Here is a 19,075-nt window from a genome sequence, read left to right as displayed (position 1 = left end):
AAAATTAAGAGTGTTATATTATTGCAGTATATTATTTAGTTTTCTTTTATCACGACAAAATAAACGTAAGAGAATTTTAATGTTAGTTATTCATCAGTGTGGAGCCAATTTTACATACTTTGAGTAGTACTAGTTTTAGAATTGCATCATATTTTAAAAGTGTATCATGTTTTCGTAATAATAATGATTTTTTTTTAAAAATCAATATAACATCATTCACATACGAATGCAGCTCAACTGGCATAACACGTTATCAGAAAAGAGCAGACAAATTAAACAACAAAATATAACATTGTATGTAAAATCTGAAAAGTAACTAGTAAGTATAAGTGGCAAATGAATGTCTGAATGAATGTAGTAAAAGTAAATGTATGAGCTAAAAGTACAATATTTCCCTTTGAAAATATAGTGGGGTAGAAGTCAATGTACTTGGTTACTTTCCACCACTTCTGACAAACAGGCGCTGTCACTCATCAAAACTTAAGTTAAACTACGATCTGAGATGTCGTTGCCTATATGGAGATAAACCCTCACCTAATAACCATTCTTTATTGTTTATATTTTGATGTGAAAAGAAGTCTCATTGACACTTTAAACCCCTTTGTATGTTTTCACCGTGCTGCTTGTGAACACACCCCCGACCCACACGCTGTCTCAGCGGTAGATTTGGATTGGCCTGGCTAACTTACTCGTTGAGGAAAATGGGAGACGACCTGGGTGACGAGTGGTGGGCAAACCAGGCTAATTCAGGTATCTCTCTTAGCTCTAGTGTCTTTATTTACTGGTGTGTCTGAGACTTGTGGTCCGTTTGGTTTCGGTGTAACTCTGAACGCTGGGTTGTTGTCGCTGGTCGTAATGACATGTGTGTTGGTTGTTGCTAACTCTATGCTAACGTTAGCTAACCATCGAGTAGCTGTTCACTTCTGGGGCTAACGTGCTGTGAACCGTTAACATCAGCCGCCATAGTAACATGTCTAAAACACAAAGTACCGACATGTGTGTGTCACTTGACCCTGGTTTGTTAAGGACATGGAAAGTTAGGGTTGGTTGCCGGAGTTGTTCCGAGCAGTTTTCCATACATGTGTGAACACGTGTGTGTGTGTGTGTGTGTGTGAGAGAGAGAGAGTGAGTGAGTGAGTGTGTCTGTTTGTGAGTGTATCTGTCTGTGTGTGTTCACGTTATCCTAACATTGCCCGCCGTGCCATATACCTTCCCCGAAAAGTTCACTCTCCTCAACATCTTTCTTAAATCTCCGTTATGCTCATCCATATAACCAACAGAGGAACCTTCCTGAAGCTCATATTGTTTAATGAACTCTGCATACCAATAGAGGGCAGTCATGTACTCTTAAGGATTATTGACCTGATTGAGACATCAAAGTGTAGTTGCCTTGCTTACCCAAGTAAAATGCATCATCAGATGATCATTAAAGTAAATCGTTTTTAATTGGACTTGTTCGGACATACGGACACATCCTTTCTCTTCTCTTGCTCTTCTCTCATTTATACACACACACACATTTGTGAAGAGCTGTGACAGGAGATGAGTCAGCGTTTGAATCTAACCCAGCTCAGCAAACAATTTAACATTTAATATCCCAGTAATTATGTTTTCCCTTCTTCATTTCATGTTAAACCTACAATATAGTAACATATATGAAGATATTGTTTGTAGTGTGGACAAATAAATGGTCTGCAAGCTGTTTACCGTCACAAGTGAGCAGCTACTTTCAATTTGACAGTTTTTTGGTTGATGTTTGGCTTTTCCTGTTTTTCATACATGAGAAAAACTGTTTGGTGACATGGATTTATTCTTGTGGAAAATATATGGTCAGTCACTACAGTAAATTTTTGGAAACTGAGTAACCATTTGTGGCCAATTCTGATGATCAATTAATCGTTTTGAGTTGGGGTTTTTTTGTTAAGAAAAAATGTTGAAGACACAGGAACGTTGGACATCCTCAAGTCAGTCTTTCCCCTGCATATATCATTGGAGGTTTTTCATTCTCCTGTCTGTACTGAGAGCTCTGTTGCCTCTTCTCAGTGCTGTGTCCTTTGGTCTTGGTGATCTGTGTTGGACCAGGTGTCTGCAGTAACCCCAGAGGAATCTGATTATAGAAAAGAGACATAAGTACTTGTTTGCATAACAAGCTTCAATCACAAAGCCTTTCCATTGAGGCTATTGTGGTCCAGCTCGGTATCAGGGCCAACCTGTGATTGGTTTTCACTTTATGGCTTAACATGTGTATCCCAGCCATAAAGACAATTATAGTAGATTGGGAGGCACGCAGACGTACACAACCCTAATTAATTGATGGATATCCTCATTTGTTGAAGTTGCCTCTTTTTTTAAAAATTAAATGAAAGCAACATGCATCCAAACCAAGCTACAGATGAAGGAACATATTGTTTTATTTCACAGTGTAAGACTTAACCCTTCATGAGATTGCTTTGACATGTACTTTTTATTTAGAGACATGTCTGTTTCTTGTACTATGTTGACCTCTTCACCTTGACTGACGTCTCACCTGTGCTTGGATTTGTATCATTGAAGCACTTGACAGAAAAGGCTGTGAGGGTGACTGGAAATTGACAAGACAGAAAAAGGAGGGTTGAAGTCTGTTAGAGCATGGGATTAACTTTGAAGTTAGACTCGCCTGGGCAATAAAGCAATAGCGATATGTACCATCATTAGACTCGATCTATAGCAATTACAAAAATTGTTTGATTGAATGTTTGATAGTTGCGCTTAAATGCAGCCATGAAAGCACATAATGAATACTCAGAGGTCAGTTGCATGACCAAAATCATAAGTGTGCTGGTATCCCTTGATAAGGGAGAGTGCTGTGCATGACGTGCACACAGCCAATCATTTAACATGTGTAACGTTTGTCTGGCCATTGATGAGTGACACAACAGAAGAAAAAAAATGTGGGGTTAAATTTAACCTTTTTTTCCTGGTCTTTATTAAAAACAGGTGTATAAAAACAATTATCTATTGACTGAAATGACATCATGATACATTTTTCAGCTTTAGTGCCCAGACCCACTTTGAAGTAGTGAAGAATGATGAGGAGATTAATTTCCAAACTGCGTAACTTTTATGGTGATGAGTCTTGTGGATCTCACTAATGACAAAGATTCTCGTGAGAGCCTCCGTCACGCTGCAGACTTCCCAAAACCGTCATCGAATGCCTCATCTGGTTTCCACCTTACCAAATGGTGATCTCATGGCGGTAAAGGTTTCTCCCTGTTTGTCATCATATACCCGCTATGTCGGCTCACTGCCAGCCTATCAAACCACGGGAGACCTTGTAGTGTTCCCCAACACTGTCAGCCAGCTTTTTTTAATTTAGATGACACATTGCCTCACAGCTTTGGCAACAAGATACAGTATATGAAAAGGCAATTTAAGTGCTAATTTTGGGCCATTTATTTCAGTCACACTAATTAACCATATATTTAGCTGTATTTTTCAAAAGTTGACATCATTCGAATTGGCTGAGCTGGTAAAGATCATCAATTGGTTCCTCTTATTAAAAAGTTTTTTGACAGAAAAGTCTCATTTAGATTTAGCAGAAGTTTCATGTGTTATGGTTATTTGTGTGATTTGAGAAGTTGGACACATTGCTCTAAAATATTTCTCCTAGATTTATAAGGTTCTTTTAATTTTCCAGTATTTTGTTACATTGTTTTTCTGTTATCATTGGCGACAATTTACTTCTTACCTTCAAAATTCTGACTAGATCTTCTTCCCCTGTGTGCCATACACAGCAATTTGAGCAATTGAAGGCTTCCATTTGCATAGGATTATCATTTAAATGACACTAGAACACTGACATACCAATTTAGATGGTGGTAATTTCATGTTTTTCATGTGGAACAGGAAACAAATAGGAAAATGCAATAAAGTAAGGGAATCAGCACAACCGTGTAAAACTAAACTTTTAAAATGATGCCACAAGATATTATGTAACAGTGGGAGGTGTGACTGGCAGGAGATATATGTTGATTTTTTATTTTTTTTTATTGTAAATGAGAGCAAGCAGATGACATTTGTTGAATAGGTTTATCCAGTTGTTGTTGTTGTTTTCAAATGTATTAAGACTCTAATAGCTAGAATTTTAGTAGAAGTCTTTTAGTAGTCTCTATCCCACAAAACCAGAACAACCCCACCAAGTTGTATTGTGTCAAAAAAAACAGTTTTCCTGTACACATTTGAAAGGGGGTTTCTCTTACACACACATACATACAGAGAGAGTTAGGACTTTTTGTGTAGTTGGGATCGTAGATGACTCAACTTTTGAATCAAACTCAGCAATCACAAACCTTTTCTATGTCATTTGTACCACATGTATCTGTCCACCAAAAGTTTTGAGTGGTTTGGGGGGGGCTGGGTTGTGTTGTGTTTTATTTTATATTGTTCACCAAGGAGTCGACCCTGGAAGAAAAAAAAATCTATCTAACTAAGGTTCTGCCATTATCTATGTATTCTTTGCTTTGCTCTCTGGTTAGCAACCTGTAGCTCTGTTGATATTAAACCCCTCTCAGAAGTAGTCAAGGTGAATAAATGAGAACAACATAATGACTTTTTAATGAACATCAAAAAAAAAAAAGAAAAACATTAATGAAACATAAATGTATACATCACATATAAAGTTGGGATGGTCTCCCTTGGTATTTATACAAGCACTACACACACATATATACAATTGATAAGAGGCTTTTAAATTCAGTCTGTGGATACACTAACCAGATCAGGCTGTACAGAGGCTCTTTAAGGACAAACTTTACACATCTGTTATTTGATGGTTGTTACTTAATAGAACAAACTCAGGGTTATCTTCAGAAGAAGTGTATCGTTTTAGTTGTCTAGTCCAGGAATGTGACATCAAACATAATATGTCCAGAGTATATTTTTACCTAATCACAAAGGCCACTTACTGTTATATTTGAGGAGTGTGATGCTGGAGAGGTTGCAGGAGATATAGTGATGCTACTGGTAATCTTGCCAACACCTTTGACATGGCAGCCATTAGCAAGGACTTGAGTCCTTTGCTCATGTCGGAGGTAGTACGGGCCGACAGACTGTGGGATGCTGTGGGTCATACCATTCAGAGACTGGACATATGGGCTCCCCAGGTGAATATGGATCTTATTGTCCTCTGCAGTGATGATACTGGGGCTTGTGTCTGTGCTGTTGGATTTCTGACGTTGCCAGCTGTTTCCCCGCTCTGGCGTCTTGCAGAAGACAGCCTGGCTCACGACTTCCGTTGGCTCTGGAGAACAAGTCCTGACTGTTACGATCTGAATGGGGGAGTTGTTGTTGTCAGGTGTCACAGAGCGTGATGAATTTGGACTTAACACCCGACTGACGGGCGTGCCGTTAAGTGGGGAGACAGTGCGATCAGGACTTGAAGGTGGGGTTTTAGCAGCAGGCAGAGCCGAATTCTGGATTATTGTAATTCTCTGTTTAGGTGAGGCTCCGCTCGTTGGGATGACGGCTGTGCTGGTGTAAGATGTGGCCGTGTCTGCAGTGGGGCTGCTAATCTCGAGTGTGGCCGTGTTGAGAGTGTGGTGTGGTGTCACCTTGATGTGCAGAGGCTGCCCCGGTGTGTGTGTTAACATCATCACCTCTCCATTAACCGTTTGGTGCATATTTATGCTGTTGGCTGAATGGCTGCTGTATTGACTGGTGTTGTTATTTGCACTGTTTATGCTGTTAAAGTTGTTGACAAGAGTTGAACCACTACTGTTGAGGACTTCTGCATTATGGTTGGGATCCTGGTCATCATTTTCTTCATCTGATTTCTCATTCACTGAAGGAACTTGGCAGCTGTATTCAGGAGGCAGACTGTCTGCTGGCTCAGTTTGCACCTCTTTGGTGGTCTGATAAAGGTCTGAAAAGTGCTTACTGTTTGCACTGGGTGTCGAATTTTTGGTTTGTCTGTACCTGTCAAGCTCAATACTCAGTTCCTTCATCTCTCTGGCCAGCTCTTTGTTCCTGGCTTCTTGTTGGGTCAACTTGCTCTGCAGCGTGGAGTGATCTGTCTGGACCCTGCAGATGGACTCCTCAGTTCCCATCAGCTTCTGGAGTTTCTCCTTCAGGGTATCTACCTCTCTGCCTAACAGTCTGGACTTCACCTGCTCCCTCTGAAGACGACAAAGGAGAAGGTGTTCCTGGTTGACCTCCTGCTTCTCTGCCTGCTGATACCCAGAAAGCTCCCTTTTAGCCAGCTCTAGCTCCTCCATTAGAGCCTTGGACCTCCTCTGTTCATCCGTGAACTTCCTCTCCAGGGACTTGAAGTCTTCCTCCACCTTCACCAGTTCTCTCTCCAACACCTCCTTGTCCTGGAGTCTTTTTTGCAGCCGATCTAGTTCCTGGGTCAGTTCTTTGACTTTGTTGTCTGTTTGGCAGTGATGGTTAGTGATGTTCGGGATAGAGCTGTGCATGTACTTCTCCTCTTTTTCTTTTTTGTTTTCCAAGACCTGTAACCGTTTCTTCATTATGGTTATTTTACACTGTAGTTCCCCATTCCTCTTTTCCTCTGTCATTAGCCTGGCTTGGAGTTCGTCCTTGTCTTTCGCTATGCCCTTAATCATTTCCTCTAGCTCTGCCTTAGACCTCAGCACCTGCTGCTTCTCGTCTCTCAGTCTTTCTGTCATTGTTGCCAAATTGCTTTGCTCATATGTATTTCCCTCCCTCCTGCTGAGTTTTTGCTCAGCTTGCCGGAGCCTCTCTGCCATCGTCTTTCTGTCGTCCACCAACGCTACAGTCAGTGACCTGAGCTTGGCCAGGTCTTGTCTTATCACTGCTTCACTCTTCTCCAGTTGGCTTTCAACAGCCTCTAGCTCTCTCACCCTGACCTTCAGAGTGTCCACCTCACCGGACAACATCTTGCTAACATCCCTCTCTTTTTCCAAGCTGCCTCTCAGAATACTACAGTCCTGTTTGCTCTTGCCTAAAGCCTCCTCTATCCTGTCCAATTCGTTGATTCTACCATTGAGCTTATCGACTTCAACCTTCAGGCCACAACAGTATTTGGTCTCCCTCACTAGTCTGCGGTCCAGGTCTCGACATTGGTCTCTGATGCGTATCAGCTCCTCATCCTTCCCCTCCATTACCACCACCCTCCTCCTCAGTACCTCCACCTCTGACAGCAAGCTCGGGGTCCCTGTTTCTCGCTCATTGAGCTCTCGAAGTTCTTTGTCTGCCCTCCTCAAGACACCCCTAGTCCCCTCCAGATCATCAATCCGATGGCCGAGTAACACCAGCTGCTGTCTGAGCTGTTGATTCTGAATCCCGTCATCAGCTAGTTCAGCTGTCATGGTGTGCCAGGTTTGGTGAAAGATGTTAACTTGGTTGTGTCGCTCCACCTCTAGACGCAGTGATTTCAGCCGCTTGTCCTCTTTTGCACTGGGGTAAGCAGCACTGACCTCCAGCGTGACGTAGTTAGTGATGGTAGTCAGTTTTGTGACACGATGCCTCTGTTCCTCCAGCAGCTCGCTCAAACGTTGTTGTTCCTTCACAACCAGCAGTGCAAAAGCCTTCAGCTCAATCAGCTCTTCTTTCAGAGTTGATACTTCTCTTTCACTTTTCCTCTCCTTTATCTCCTGGTATTGTCTCTGCTTTACAATCAGGAGCTTGAGTCTGTCAAGAGAAACAAATGACAAACAGAATAGTTGCTTGGGTTTATTGTGTAATTGACTCATTTCAGTCATCAAAAACATTTAGTAGTGTTTATACTTAACATGTTGGCTACAACTTTTAAACACAAATCATTTCCTAAGTTGTGTATTTCCTGCATAAACATTTATTTTAATTTTCAGAAGAATTTGAATCACTATTTCCTCCCTACTGAAATATGTGTGGAAACATGGGACTTTTTTCTCTTTTGCCTGTGTGTGTGTGTGTGTGTGTGTGTGTGTGTGTGTGTGTGTGTGTGTGTGTGTGTGTGTGTGTGTGTGTGTGTGTGTGTGTGTGTGTGTGTGTGTGTGTGTGTGTGTGTGTGTGTGTGTGTGTGTGTGTGTGTGTGTGTGTGTGTGTGTGTGTGTGTGTGTGTGTGTAAAACCCTAAGACATGTAGTTATGCCTGTATTTCCAACTATATTGTTGTGCACTTCTCTGTAGGTAGCATGCTCTTTGTAGGATGTTTTGACTAGCACGGCAGATGGTCCCTTGGCAGGGAGTGTTAATTAATTAAGAAGTTCCTCTACCCTTGAGTACCCACAACACCGCATCCAATCACCCTCCTTCTGTGCACCTCGAAAGCACCTCAAATGCTACCCCCTTTCCAGCCAGGAGAGGCAGGAATTCCCCCCTGTTCCATAAGTAATTACAGACCAGCTACATTTACCAAGCGCTGTCACTCCTCACATTTCCCCAGATGCATACCAGTAATGTACAAATGCATTTCATACACACAAGTGTTAATCTCATTTACCAAAACTATGACTAAATATGTTCGTCAACGACCTTTCTTTCCATGACCAAGACGAGATGATGACAAGACAGCACAGGCATCAAATACTAGCATCAACATACAGTATTCTTGACCAAAGGAAAAAGTAGATAAAATATTATAGACTGTTTTTTTTTCTTCTAAATTACAATCCAAATATCCTGTTTATTGGATGGCATGTGCTGCATGCCATATCAGGACTACACCAGCACAATGAGCACATCAACTATTTTACAGAGAGCAATTTAACATTAAAGGTTCTACACGTAATTGTAAAGCAATTAACATGTATTAATAGTTTTTTATTACCAATGAGTGAACAGGTTGTAATGTAACTTAAAAAACGAGACCTTCCCCGACTTTCTCAGTTCTATGTAACACCTTGTGGCCTGATCTCTATGTGAAGGACCCAGGCCAAGATTTTTTTTGTGACATTTTTGCTTACTCCCAAGTGCCTTGCCTCTCTTCCCACTTGCGTCAACAAACAAGCAGCATATAGACACAACAACACAAAAAAAACGACTAGAAACCCTGCAGATACTAGCTCTCCATCTAAAGATGGCTAGCTGCTTCAGTCAACCAGAACACATTTTACAACAAAACGCCCCCACAATGACTGATGACAGGGAGTTTAAGACATTTTGCTGAAACACAGTGCAAAACACAGTGTTAGAGATCTTTCATGTAATTAAGACAAGTGTAAGCGAGGAAAAATGCGTGCAGTAGCAATAGTTGGTATATTGACTGCAGCTCACATAACTGCCACCAGTGTCACTAATGAAAAGGAATTTCTGATTCTCACAAATACAACCTTTTTTCTTACAATGAGGCTCAGAAATAAAACAAATGCATTGCTTTATTATACGGGAAACAATGTGGCCATAAAATAGCTGGGAAGAATACCAAAAACCTGAAAAGGCACGTTACAGCTCTCGCCACAAAGACATTGAGGTAGGTTAACGTCTTAGTGGTAATGTTAGGTTGTTTTTTAAAAGTTTTTTTGTAAGGCAGTGGTGTTATATTGCGTAGGTTGTGTTTTATAGCCAAACCAAACTCATTTAGCTTGGCTACCAGATTGTTGTGAAAGAGATCAAAATGAACAGAAAAGGCAACATAGGATTGAGTTTAGTCTCTGGTATATGACTCTCAACAACTGGACATTGCTAACATTAAATGGTTTTCATATATGGGTCAATGACGTATAAGGATTTAGAACATCTCAATTGTAGAATAATAAAAACAAGCATATCTAATGCAGTAGTTCAAACATTCAGAATGTTGTGTACCTGAAGATCCATATTATACATTTGAAATTAAGTGATTTTAGTGGGTTTTTCAAGATTAATTGGCACTGGCCTTTAAAAAGAGTCATGTGGTGCGACCACGATTCATCTTGAAATAAATTAATTTACTTAACACGCTTCACATCTTTTTTTTACAAGTTTTCAGTAATATAAAGTGTTTGGAAACAAAGTTTTTTTTTTTTTTTTTTAAATCTTTGTAAATGATGGTCTTTTATTTATATAAGACATTTCAAGATGAATCATGGTCGCACCAAATGACTTTTTTTTCAGGCCAGTGCCAATTAATCTTGAAAAACCCCCACTAAAATCACTTTCAAATTGTAATATGAATTGTCAGGTACACAACATTCTGAATGTTTGAACCACTGCATTAGATATGCTTGTTTTTATTATTTAAAATTGAGTTGTTGAAAATCCTTATACGTCATTGACCCATATACTTTTATACTGAGAAAAAGTAGATGCCCAATCAGCTTAGCTGGCTAACCTTTTGCTTGGAGTCATGTTATGCAGACCATTTTCAGTGTAAGTTTTCTAGGTAGTTTGTGTATCATTCTCCAAGCACTAAAAACTTTTACAGCATGTAGTCTGGAAATATAGCACCAAAATACAACAATTCACAAGCTGTAAACTTTTGTCAGGGCAAAAAAATGTTTTTTTTTAAACTATACTAAAATAGTTAAGTTTTCTTTGAATAAGATAAGACTAAAATGTCCAGACATTTAGTCAACTAAAACTTGACTTAAAAACAGGATGAGGTTGATTTAAATATGATAAAAACTAACAGGAATATTTGTAGACCAAGGTTAGATTTAAAAAAAACCTGAAAAATATAGCTTGCAAAATGTATTTAACAAAGTGTACATTTTTGTGTTGCATTATTGCAAGTGAGACACACAAGTGATTCGTCACCAGACCATTTTTATTACTCTGGATTCGTTTTCTAATGAGTTTGTGTCCAAGTTGAAAAGCTCTGTAGAACACCTAATGTTAAGTGCAAAATATTAGATTGCATATTAAGCTTTTCAAGTAAACACTATACAAATTTAGAAATTTTACATTTTGAGGATCTTTTACTGTTGAGACAGGATTTCACTTACAGTAATAACATATATAGTTGAGTGGGTAAAAATAGTTATGATCTGTTGTTCTGAATTGAAAGGTTGGTCATATTCCTCCAAAACATAATTGATACATTGATTTTTATATGGTCACACGTAAAATTGTGAGTATTGTCTTGTCAATGATGCTCCTATAAAAAGCTAATAATTGCAAAGTATGATCAATTAAGTTATTAAAAATGAAATGCTAAAGTTTTCACTGTAAAAGTTTCAGAGTGAAACTCAAATTTCTTTCTGTTGATATACAATTTAGATTCCTGTTGAAGTGCACTTGGATTATTTGGTATCAACTTGGAGTTGTAAGACTGTCTAATCTATGGAAAATTGTCCAACAGTCTGTCCGTTTCAGCTCATCTTGCAGTAACAAAGCAACTTTAAAGTGAAACATGTTTCTAAATGCACATTTGTATCATCCTGCTGTTCACAAGTCTTGTGATTGTTCTTACCTGTGCTGTTGGTTTCTGTCCTTTTTTATAAAATCCTCAGAGAATGAATTGTCTGTACTCTTTCACCTCTCCCGTTCCCGGGGATCCCAGTGATGTGGACATTCCATCCGGAAAACCAAACATTATGAGAAGTGCTCTGCACACTGAGTCTCACTCGCAGTCAGTGGCGCCCATTACATCATCAGCTAGTCCTTATATGGGACTGTACAGGCTCTACTGCTGTGTGTGTGTGTGTGTGTGTGTGTGTGTGTGTGTGTGTGTGTGTGTGTGTGTGTGTGTGTGTGTGTGTGTGTGTGTGTGTGTGTGTGTGTGTGTGTGTGTGTGTGTGTGTGTGTGTGTGTGTGTGTGTGTGTGTGTGTGTGTGTGTGTTTACTGGAGTTCAGCCCATTCCAGATGAGGTCACTGTGTAGCCTTGCCAAAGAGGCTAATGGGAAGGACAGAATGTGTTTGTGTGTGCGCGAAGAAAGCTAAAGCTTCAATCACAATTCAAAGCAGATAGGCTCTCAGTTTGCAGGATTAGCCGCACAAACATGTTAACCATGCTGCATAAGTGAGAGGCCTGACTTGGCGTGTCCTAGGAATTCTAGCTCATCTAGAAGCATGCATTATATGTTTTGTGTGTGTTTGTGGCATTCACATACATTTTAAGAAGAGACATGTTTTGTGTGTTATTGCTGCTTTGCCTGGGGCCTGATAACCTGACTGTGAGATTACATCATCAGTTCATCGACCCACAATTACATCCATATGTCTCTCTTTCTTCTTTCCCCACATCCCCTTTATATGTCTTCTTCGTTTTGTTCCTTTTCTTGCTTTCTGGGTTTATGGTATAAATTGCACATTTTCTTTTGTGCTCACATTTGTTTTCTTTCTCTTGGCATTATCAGTTTCCTCTATATCTGTCGGTTTGTCTGTAGTGTTACTCAAGTCAAATCTACAGTATGTGCCCAGTGGGGCAGTGAGGGATGACTGATAATACTTTCATCATTTTTCTTGCATGTCTCATGAGTCACAACAAGAACGAGAAACGATAATGGAAAAAGACGTGAACCCTAATAAATATTTTGGCTTGCTAGATCATAGTAGTACCAATGCTGCTGGAGAGAAACAAACATATAGCTCTTTGTGACGCATGTTCCCCTCCAGGAGCAATTACTTGCATTGTGACTTCTATTTCTAGCTTTCATTGGGAAATATACCTCTGGTGTTTTTGTTTATTGTTGTTTTGTTTTTGTTTTTTGTCAAGCAAATTCATCTCGTCCCAAATTAGATTAGATGTATATCTCCTGTGAGTTTCTGTCAGCACACAAGTATTTCCAAAACAGCTTAAATGAAACAGTTCAAACTTCACTATTTGGACATTTACGTTCAAAAGCCTTTTTACACCCAGCATGAATATCTGTGCAGATTGTTCATATCTTTTAAAGAAATATATTTCATAGTGTGTAGTGAACAGTGTTAAACATTTGTGCCGCGGAAGTTCATGTTCATGTTTCTTGCTCAAAGATGGGCTAATATAATCATTCAGACGTGTCAGAGACAGAAACAAGAAGTCACTTAGTTTATGTAAGTAAGCAAATGTGGTAAAAATGTCTGTATGATTATTGAAAGTTTCTGTGAGCTCCAGATTTAGCAGTTCTGAGTTGAATTAACACTCTTTATAAGAGGGGAAATGTTGATAATCATTTTTAAACATAAGGATAGTCAAGTCTCATTAAATCACTATATCAGCTGTGAGTTTGAAACTAGTGTTTTTATTTCAAAGCACTCTGGATATCAGTCTGTTGTTTTTAAGCCAACAATGTAGTCAGAAGAAGAGAGTCCGTCTCCTGTCTGGAGAGCTCGATAATGATGACTTCTTCAGCAGAAAACTTTGACAGAACAAGTTTGTTCTGTTTACATTTTTATTGTTATTTACACAGCTGTGTATTTTTTTAAGCAAGAGAGGAAAACCTGTAATTGTACTCGATAAGTCTGTTATTGTTGTTGGTTAAAACAACTGAAGGGGCATTTTCAGAGAGGCCTATATTTAATTCTTACAAACTATTTATTTTATATAATTTTTCACTTACATGTTGATATATTGTGTAGCTGTATATTTTCAAACAGGGAATGAAGCCGTGGCGTTGCTTTTTATTTTGATCACAGTCTGTTTCAATAAAAGTGGTTGTGACATATCACATGTGGCTTTAGCTTACAACTGAACATTTAGCCCACGTCATAGAAAATACCAAGATAAATACTGTGTATCGACATTCAGCCTAAAAATACCAAGATATGATTTTTGGTCCATATCGCCCAAGCCTAGTATGGATAATAAATCAGCCTACTCAATTATTCTGTCTTTCCTCTAAAGACTCTTCTCACAAAGTGCTCAGTAAGATGAGATATTTCTCTTGTTGTGGAATGTGAGAACGACCCTTCACATTTCTTGCCATTCCTATCCAAAGACCGACTCCCAAATCCAGAGTCCACCAGGTCCATTGAGGAGGAGCTGGCATCTGCAGTGCTTGTCCTCAATTACAAGCATGAGCCGATCCCTCAAAGGCATTTCCAAGAAAAGCCTCAAACTTTGCCGATATGTAATATTCCCCCTTATGTAAGTGGAGCTCTCTCTCCTGTGTTGCCATAGCCCCTATTTTCATTCAGGGGTATAATTTTACAATATTGAGTTGTTTTTTTTAGCTTCTGCCTTGAAAACAGAGCACAACCAAACTTTTTAGCTGTTACAGAATTAACATTTAGTAGCTACTACTGAGCTAATCTGCCAGGGGTGGAAACAGTGATGGACAGCTAAATATGGGAAATTTGCTACTAATATTTTTCTATTGCTCTTTGTCAAAGATAAAAGGTTCATTCAAAAAGGCTAAATTAATCCGAGTAGTTTGCTGAACAGGAACCAGATCCAAAATGGACCCACTGATCAGAACCCATCCCTATCGTCTGCCACGTGTCACCACGCTGGAGAGCTTTTCCTCATCGACATCTTAATTTAGATCATCTGCATTCCTCTCCTACATGTGTGTGTAACACTTATTGATGCCGTATTGGGAGTGAAAACATTTTAAAAGCGGTTTGCAGCTGTAGGGTTAGTGTATTTGAAGTGTTTGTGATTCAGAACCCAAGTAGGCAGAGGAGAGCATGGATGTCTTTTTAAGTGTTGAACATGTGTGTGTGGTTAATGCTGAGACGCTGTCAAACCATCGGAAACACACACACAGGCTTAGAGCATGTTCTGATAGCTGAGGTCGGAACAACCAGATCGCTGCATTGTGATGTGCAGATGTAATCATCCTTTGACACGCAACGGGGATCTTCAAATGGCACAAGTGATTATATGCCGTGACTGGAATTTACTGTATAGTTCACAGCTAAAATAGGTCATCTGCTTTGCACATGGCACCTCATGGAGCTACTTTTTAAGGGAAATGAAAAAGACAGAGGGGTGCTGATTTTAAGCCAGGCTGAGTAGCTCTCTTGGCTCAGAGCGTACGCTTTGAAAAGAAACTGGGAGGGAGATTGAAAGATAGAGCTGAAGAGGATTTGGAGCAGGAGTGGAAATTCTTTCAGTTAAATATTTAGGCTACTGCAGAGCAAGATGTAAGAAGGGCAGGATGGAGAGAGGGAGATGAAAGGGACCGGCGTATCACCATGTGCCTTGTATTGTTTACCCTGTGGATAAATTCAGGCATTGACTCAGCTCAAACCTATTTGTGCCAAGCTCAGAGACGCTGGTGTGCAGTAGGGAATACAAAGAAAGGGAATATAAACAGTTTTTCAAGTATACCTAAGAGTAGATATAAATACACAGGCAGGAAAATAATAATGTGTGGATTGATTTGCAATGTGCAATGATGATTAGGTCATTTAATGGGTTTAAATGGACAAGAATAGAGACTGCAACTGTTATTTTCCAAATTGATCGTTTTGACCGAAAATATATGCAGATTAATTTTCCACGCATTGACTGATTAATTTGCCAATCGTGTCAGCTGTAGATAATAGGCCAACGTAGTGAAGATAAGGAAAGGGTAAAGTTGTGACATCGAGATACTTTGGTCAATCTAACATTGCAACAACGTCACAGTTTATTAATTTGATCCATTAATACTTCAGTGAAGCTCAAAGTGATGTTTTAGATGTTGCTCTTACAGGGAATTCGTAGAGGAGGACCGACAGGGAGATGAAAATCCTCTGTGTTCGAGAAGTCAAGAATGTATGAGCCACACAGGGTTCACACCGCACCACAGACATGCTGTCTACTCATGTATTAATCATCATTAGACCAAGATTAACCACAGTGCCTTCATGTGTGCATGTTTAGGGTTTCCACATTGTATTTGAACAGACAGAATTCTAGTAAACTTAATCACTTTACTGTCATGACTATTTTTGGTCTTTAATTGCATGTGTGCCTGTGGTGGATCAGTAAAGTGTTTGCACTTTGGCATACAGATGCAGACAACTAGTCTCCTCCCAAGGCTGAGAGCCCGGTGCAGGTCCGGTCTCTACACAGCTAGATTACAGAGTTGATGCTGGTGGTACATGAACCGAGACAACCAGGAACTTGAACAGAATAGCCCTGTCGTGGGCCTCAAATTGCATAGGAGAACGAGTAACCACCTTCATGTTAGACATCTGAATGGGCTTTCTGTTTGTGAAGGGAATCTTTATACCCAGCAGCAAACCCTCAGCACATTTGCTTAGTTTAGAAGAAGGTTTGATCCTGTGCTGTGCGGTATTGTTAAATTGGGGCAGAAGGATGCCAATTTCAAATGTACAAGTATTTCTATGTGAGTGCATGTTTATGTGTTTACAAGGGAGAGTGAACAGAGCCAGGCTGGCCATAAGGCCAAACCAAGTACAGGATGTAATGGGCTGTGTCTGAGTAGAGTAACTTTTAGTACAGTCTTGAGGTCACATATGGCGCTTTTCCACTACACCGTTCCAGCACGACTCGCCTCGGCTCGGTTCCTTTTTCTATTACAAAAAAGTACCTACTCAACGTGGGTGGGGTCGTCATAGTGACTTCGTTTTATACGCGACACAAAACACATAAACAATGGAGGACATTGAGGCAGTGGTGTACTTGCTGCTGTATGTGGCTTTTTGTCTCACACAAAGCAAGAAAATTGAGCCGTATGGTTGTAACTATGGTTGTAACGCTGCTGCCGGTATTTAAAAATGCCGGGTTTGATTCTTGTGTGGGACGGCTCATGACGCTTCCAGCGACAACTACCAATCAGCGGCCAGCAGTGTGTCGACGTCACATTTTAGTACCGGCTTGGCTCGCTTGGAACCTCACCAGAGCAGGTACTAAAAAAGGACCAGGTACCAGGTACTTTCCCTAGTTGAAACGCAAAAAAGAACCGAGGCGAGTTGAGGCGAGTCGTGCTGGAACGGTGTAGTGGAAAAGCGCCAATACTCTGTCTGGTAGAAATGCAGCGGCCAACAGTGCCTTGCTGTCTCGCTCAGCCATAAAGAGCATTACAGACCAACATAGACTAAAAGAATCTAAGCCCGCACAAGTGTACATGACAGAGCTCAGATCTGGCTTGTTCCACCGTGCTGAAATACTTTAATCCTTTCGCCTCTTCTACACTAGCTGTAAATCCTCATCTGTTTTACTACAGGAGGGACTCTGTGGATATTTCTACAATTCTAGCTTCAGTGAAGGGCTGTCAAGTTAGTAGGAGCTATGAAATATGTGTTGTCCTTGCTTAGGTATTCATGTGAACCGCTTGGGTTTGGTTCACCAACCTCTCTCTGTCCTCCTCCAGTAGAGTGGTAAGGCAGCTACTCTTGTGGATATAAGCCCTGTGGCTCCTCTCTTGCTCCTCTAGCCTGCGCAAAGCATCACTGTGAGAGCGGGACACATCCAGAAGCTGCTCCAGTATCCGTGTAGATGACTGCTTCTGTGCCTCCATCACATAATTCAGCTGCGAAGAAAACGGAAAACAACACAGGGGGTAATGAACAGGAAGATATGTGTGTACCTTGATTTGTATAAGGTCTGTCAGGAGTCGCAGGAGTGCCTGTAAAGTATATTTAGTGTATGTGGTAAATGAAGGTCTGAGGGTTTGTTTGCCTGATGCAGACTTAAGCATCTGTGTAGTGTAGGTTGCTGCAGACAATATCTATAATTCTTAGCAAAGATCATCATCTCCAGTCACACAGACCTAGTGAAATGTAGCCAGTTATTTAGATATTCTGACACGGGCAGTGGGATTTAACCGTAAATGAACAAGGACCTTTTTTTTTTCTTTTTTTCTTTTGTTCAAGTGAAAAAAATTATAAAATCCAACTGAAATTAAATTGTATTTTCTGCTCTGTAAATCACTTGTCCTGTCTTCTCCTTTGAGAAAAAAACTAAATTATTTGGTTTCATTATGGCTCCCCCTAGTTTTGCATTAATTTGATGAAATAGTGTTCTGTTATCCGTATACATAGATGGAGACTATTTCGACACAGCAAATCAAATCATGAAAGCCTGATAGTATCATGCTACAACAACCACCCACACTAACTTTCCTGCTAAAGTCTCCTTCTTATGTAACTTACAAACTTGAACACACATCTTGTCCTGCACCTTAGCTTGTTGAACAAGCTACCAAACAAACATAGACAGACAAACATGCATAATCACTGCAGACGAATAGAGCCAATACAGTCAACACATGTAGTGCAAAATAACAGATTTGTGCAATGATGCAGTAATAATTGATGCTCTTTTGTCAGACAGTAATGCATTCACCTCATTAAATTTGACTATCCACTCCATATGGTGTCTAATTTCTTACTATTGGCTGTTGTTACCTCAGAAATCGGTTTTCCGAACACATCCTGCAGGTGGTCCTGCTGGGCCTGTAGGGAGTCCCTCTGCAGGGCATGGAGCACCTTCTCCAGTCCGCTAAAACCATAGTGGGCTCCCAGTAGACCTGAATCTGTCTTCTCCGATTTTAACACCGTAATCACCTCATCTCTAGCCTGATATGACAAACAATGCAACAGAACGTGAGCTACATTTAGCTACAGATGGAATAAGTAAAGTGAGCAAATCATCGTACCTGTAGCTCTCCCTCCAGAATACTGAGCAGAAACAACATGTCATCTCGGGATAGGTCTTCTCTTGTGTGTCTGCTCTCCCACTTCTGTCTCTGATCTCGCCTGTTATCCCTCTGAAAAGGGCTTTTGGGGGGTTGAATGGGCTGGATGGAAGGCTCCATGTTTTGCTTCTGTGGATCACCTCGATTCCAAGCAACTTTTTTGCTGCTTTTACCAGGGGGATGCATTCATAGGAGGAACAGGAGAATGGGAAATTATTGTAGGTGTCAGCTGAACACAGGGACAAATAGAAATGTGGGCCTCCAATCAAAGAGGTTAGACAGGGTCGCGTAATTTGTCTTTACAGTACAAGTGGTTATTGTGTGGCTTTAATAAGAAACCAGCTGATGCAGATTATATAAGCCTTTATGAGCTAATCCAAAACCCAATCCAAGTCAGAAGGCCTCTTGTCATAACAGTTAGTGTTCCTGAAACGGATAGGCCTGTGCCTGGCATTACTTTGTGTTGGGCTTATGTCATCTCATAGCCTGTCTCTTAGCACATTTACAGCAATCAAAGTCAGCTTTGCAGACAAAAGGACTAGAGGTTGCCAGAGAAGGGGGCCTTAATTACTGACCATGTGAGTTAGATGTGTGTGTGCATATATGTGGTGGAATCATATTAGCTAAACTGTTTGCTA

The 19,075-nt window shown here is 40.3% G+C and overlaps 2 protein-coding genes across 2 annotated transcripts in view; one reads left to right on the top strand and one right to left on the bottom strand.

Annotated features, from left to right (window-relative positions):
- The first annotated feature begins 669 nt into the window (after nucleotides 1-669).
- The window catches only part of cmss1 (cms1 ribosomal small subunit homolog), a 30,349-nt gene continuing 11,943 nt past the window's right edge, over nucleotides 670-19,075 (top strand). Inside the window, exon 1 of the mRNA XM_062431973.1 lies at nucleotides 670-750. Within this exon, the coding sequence (XP_062287957.1) occupies nucleotides 702-750 (49 nt within the window). The 5' untranslated portion in view covers nucleotides 670-701. The remainder of the gene's footprint in view (nucleotides 751-19,075) is intronic.
- On the bottom strand, nucleotides 4,639-18,557 carry LOC133993292 (filamin A-interacting protein 1-like). The gene is made up of 4 exons (XM_062432204.1): nucleotides 18,399-18,557; nucleotides 18,148-18,318; nucleotides 17,092-17,270; nucleotides 4,639-7,650 (listed from the first exon to the last, which is right to left on the bottom strand). Exons 1-4 carry the CDS (start codon nucleotides 18,555-18,557, stop codon nucleotides 4,923-4,925), a joined length of 3,237 nt encoding a protein of 1,078 aa, XP_062288188.1. The 3' UTR covers nucleotides 4,639-4,922.

This window comes from Scomber scombrus, chromosome 13 (assembly GCF_963691925.1).
Source record: "Scomber scombrus chromosome 13, fScoSco1.1, whole genome shotgun sequence".
Lineage (NCBI taxonomy): Eukaryota > Metazoa > Chordata > Actinopteri > Scombriformes > Scombridae > Scomber > Scomber scombrus.
The sequence above is the reverse complement of the archived record's forward strand: the minus strand, read 5'-3'. Positions and strand labels throughout refer to the sequence as shown.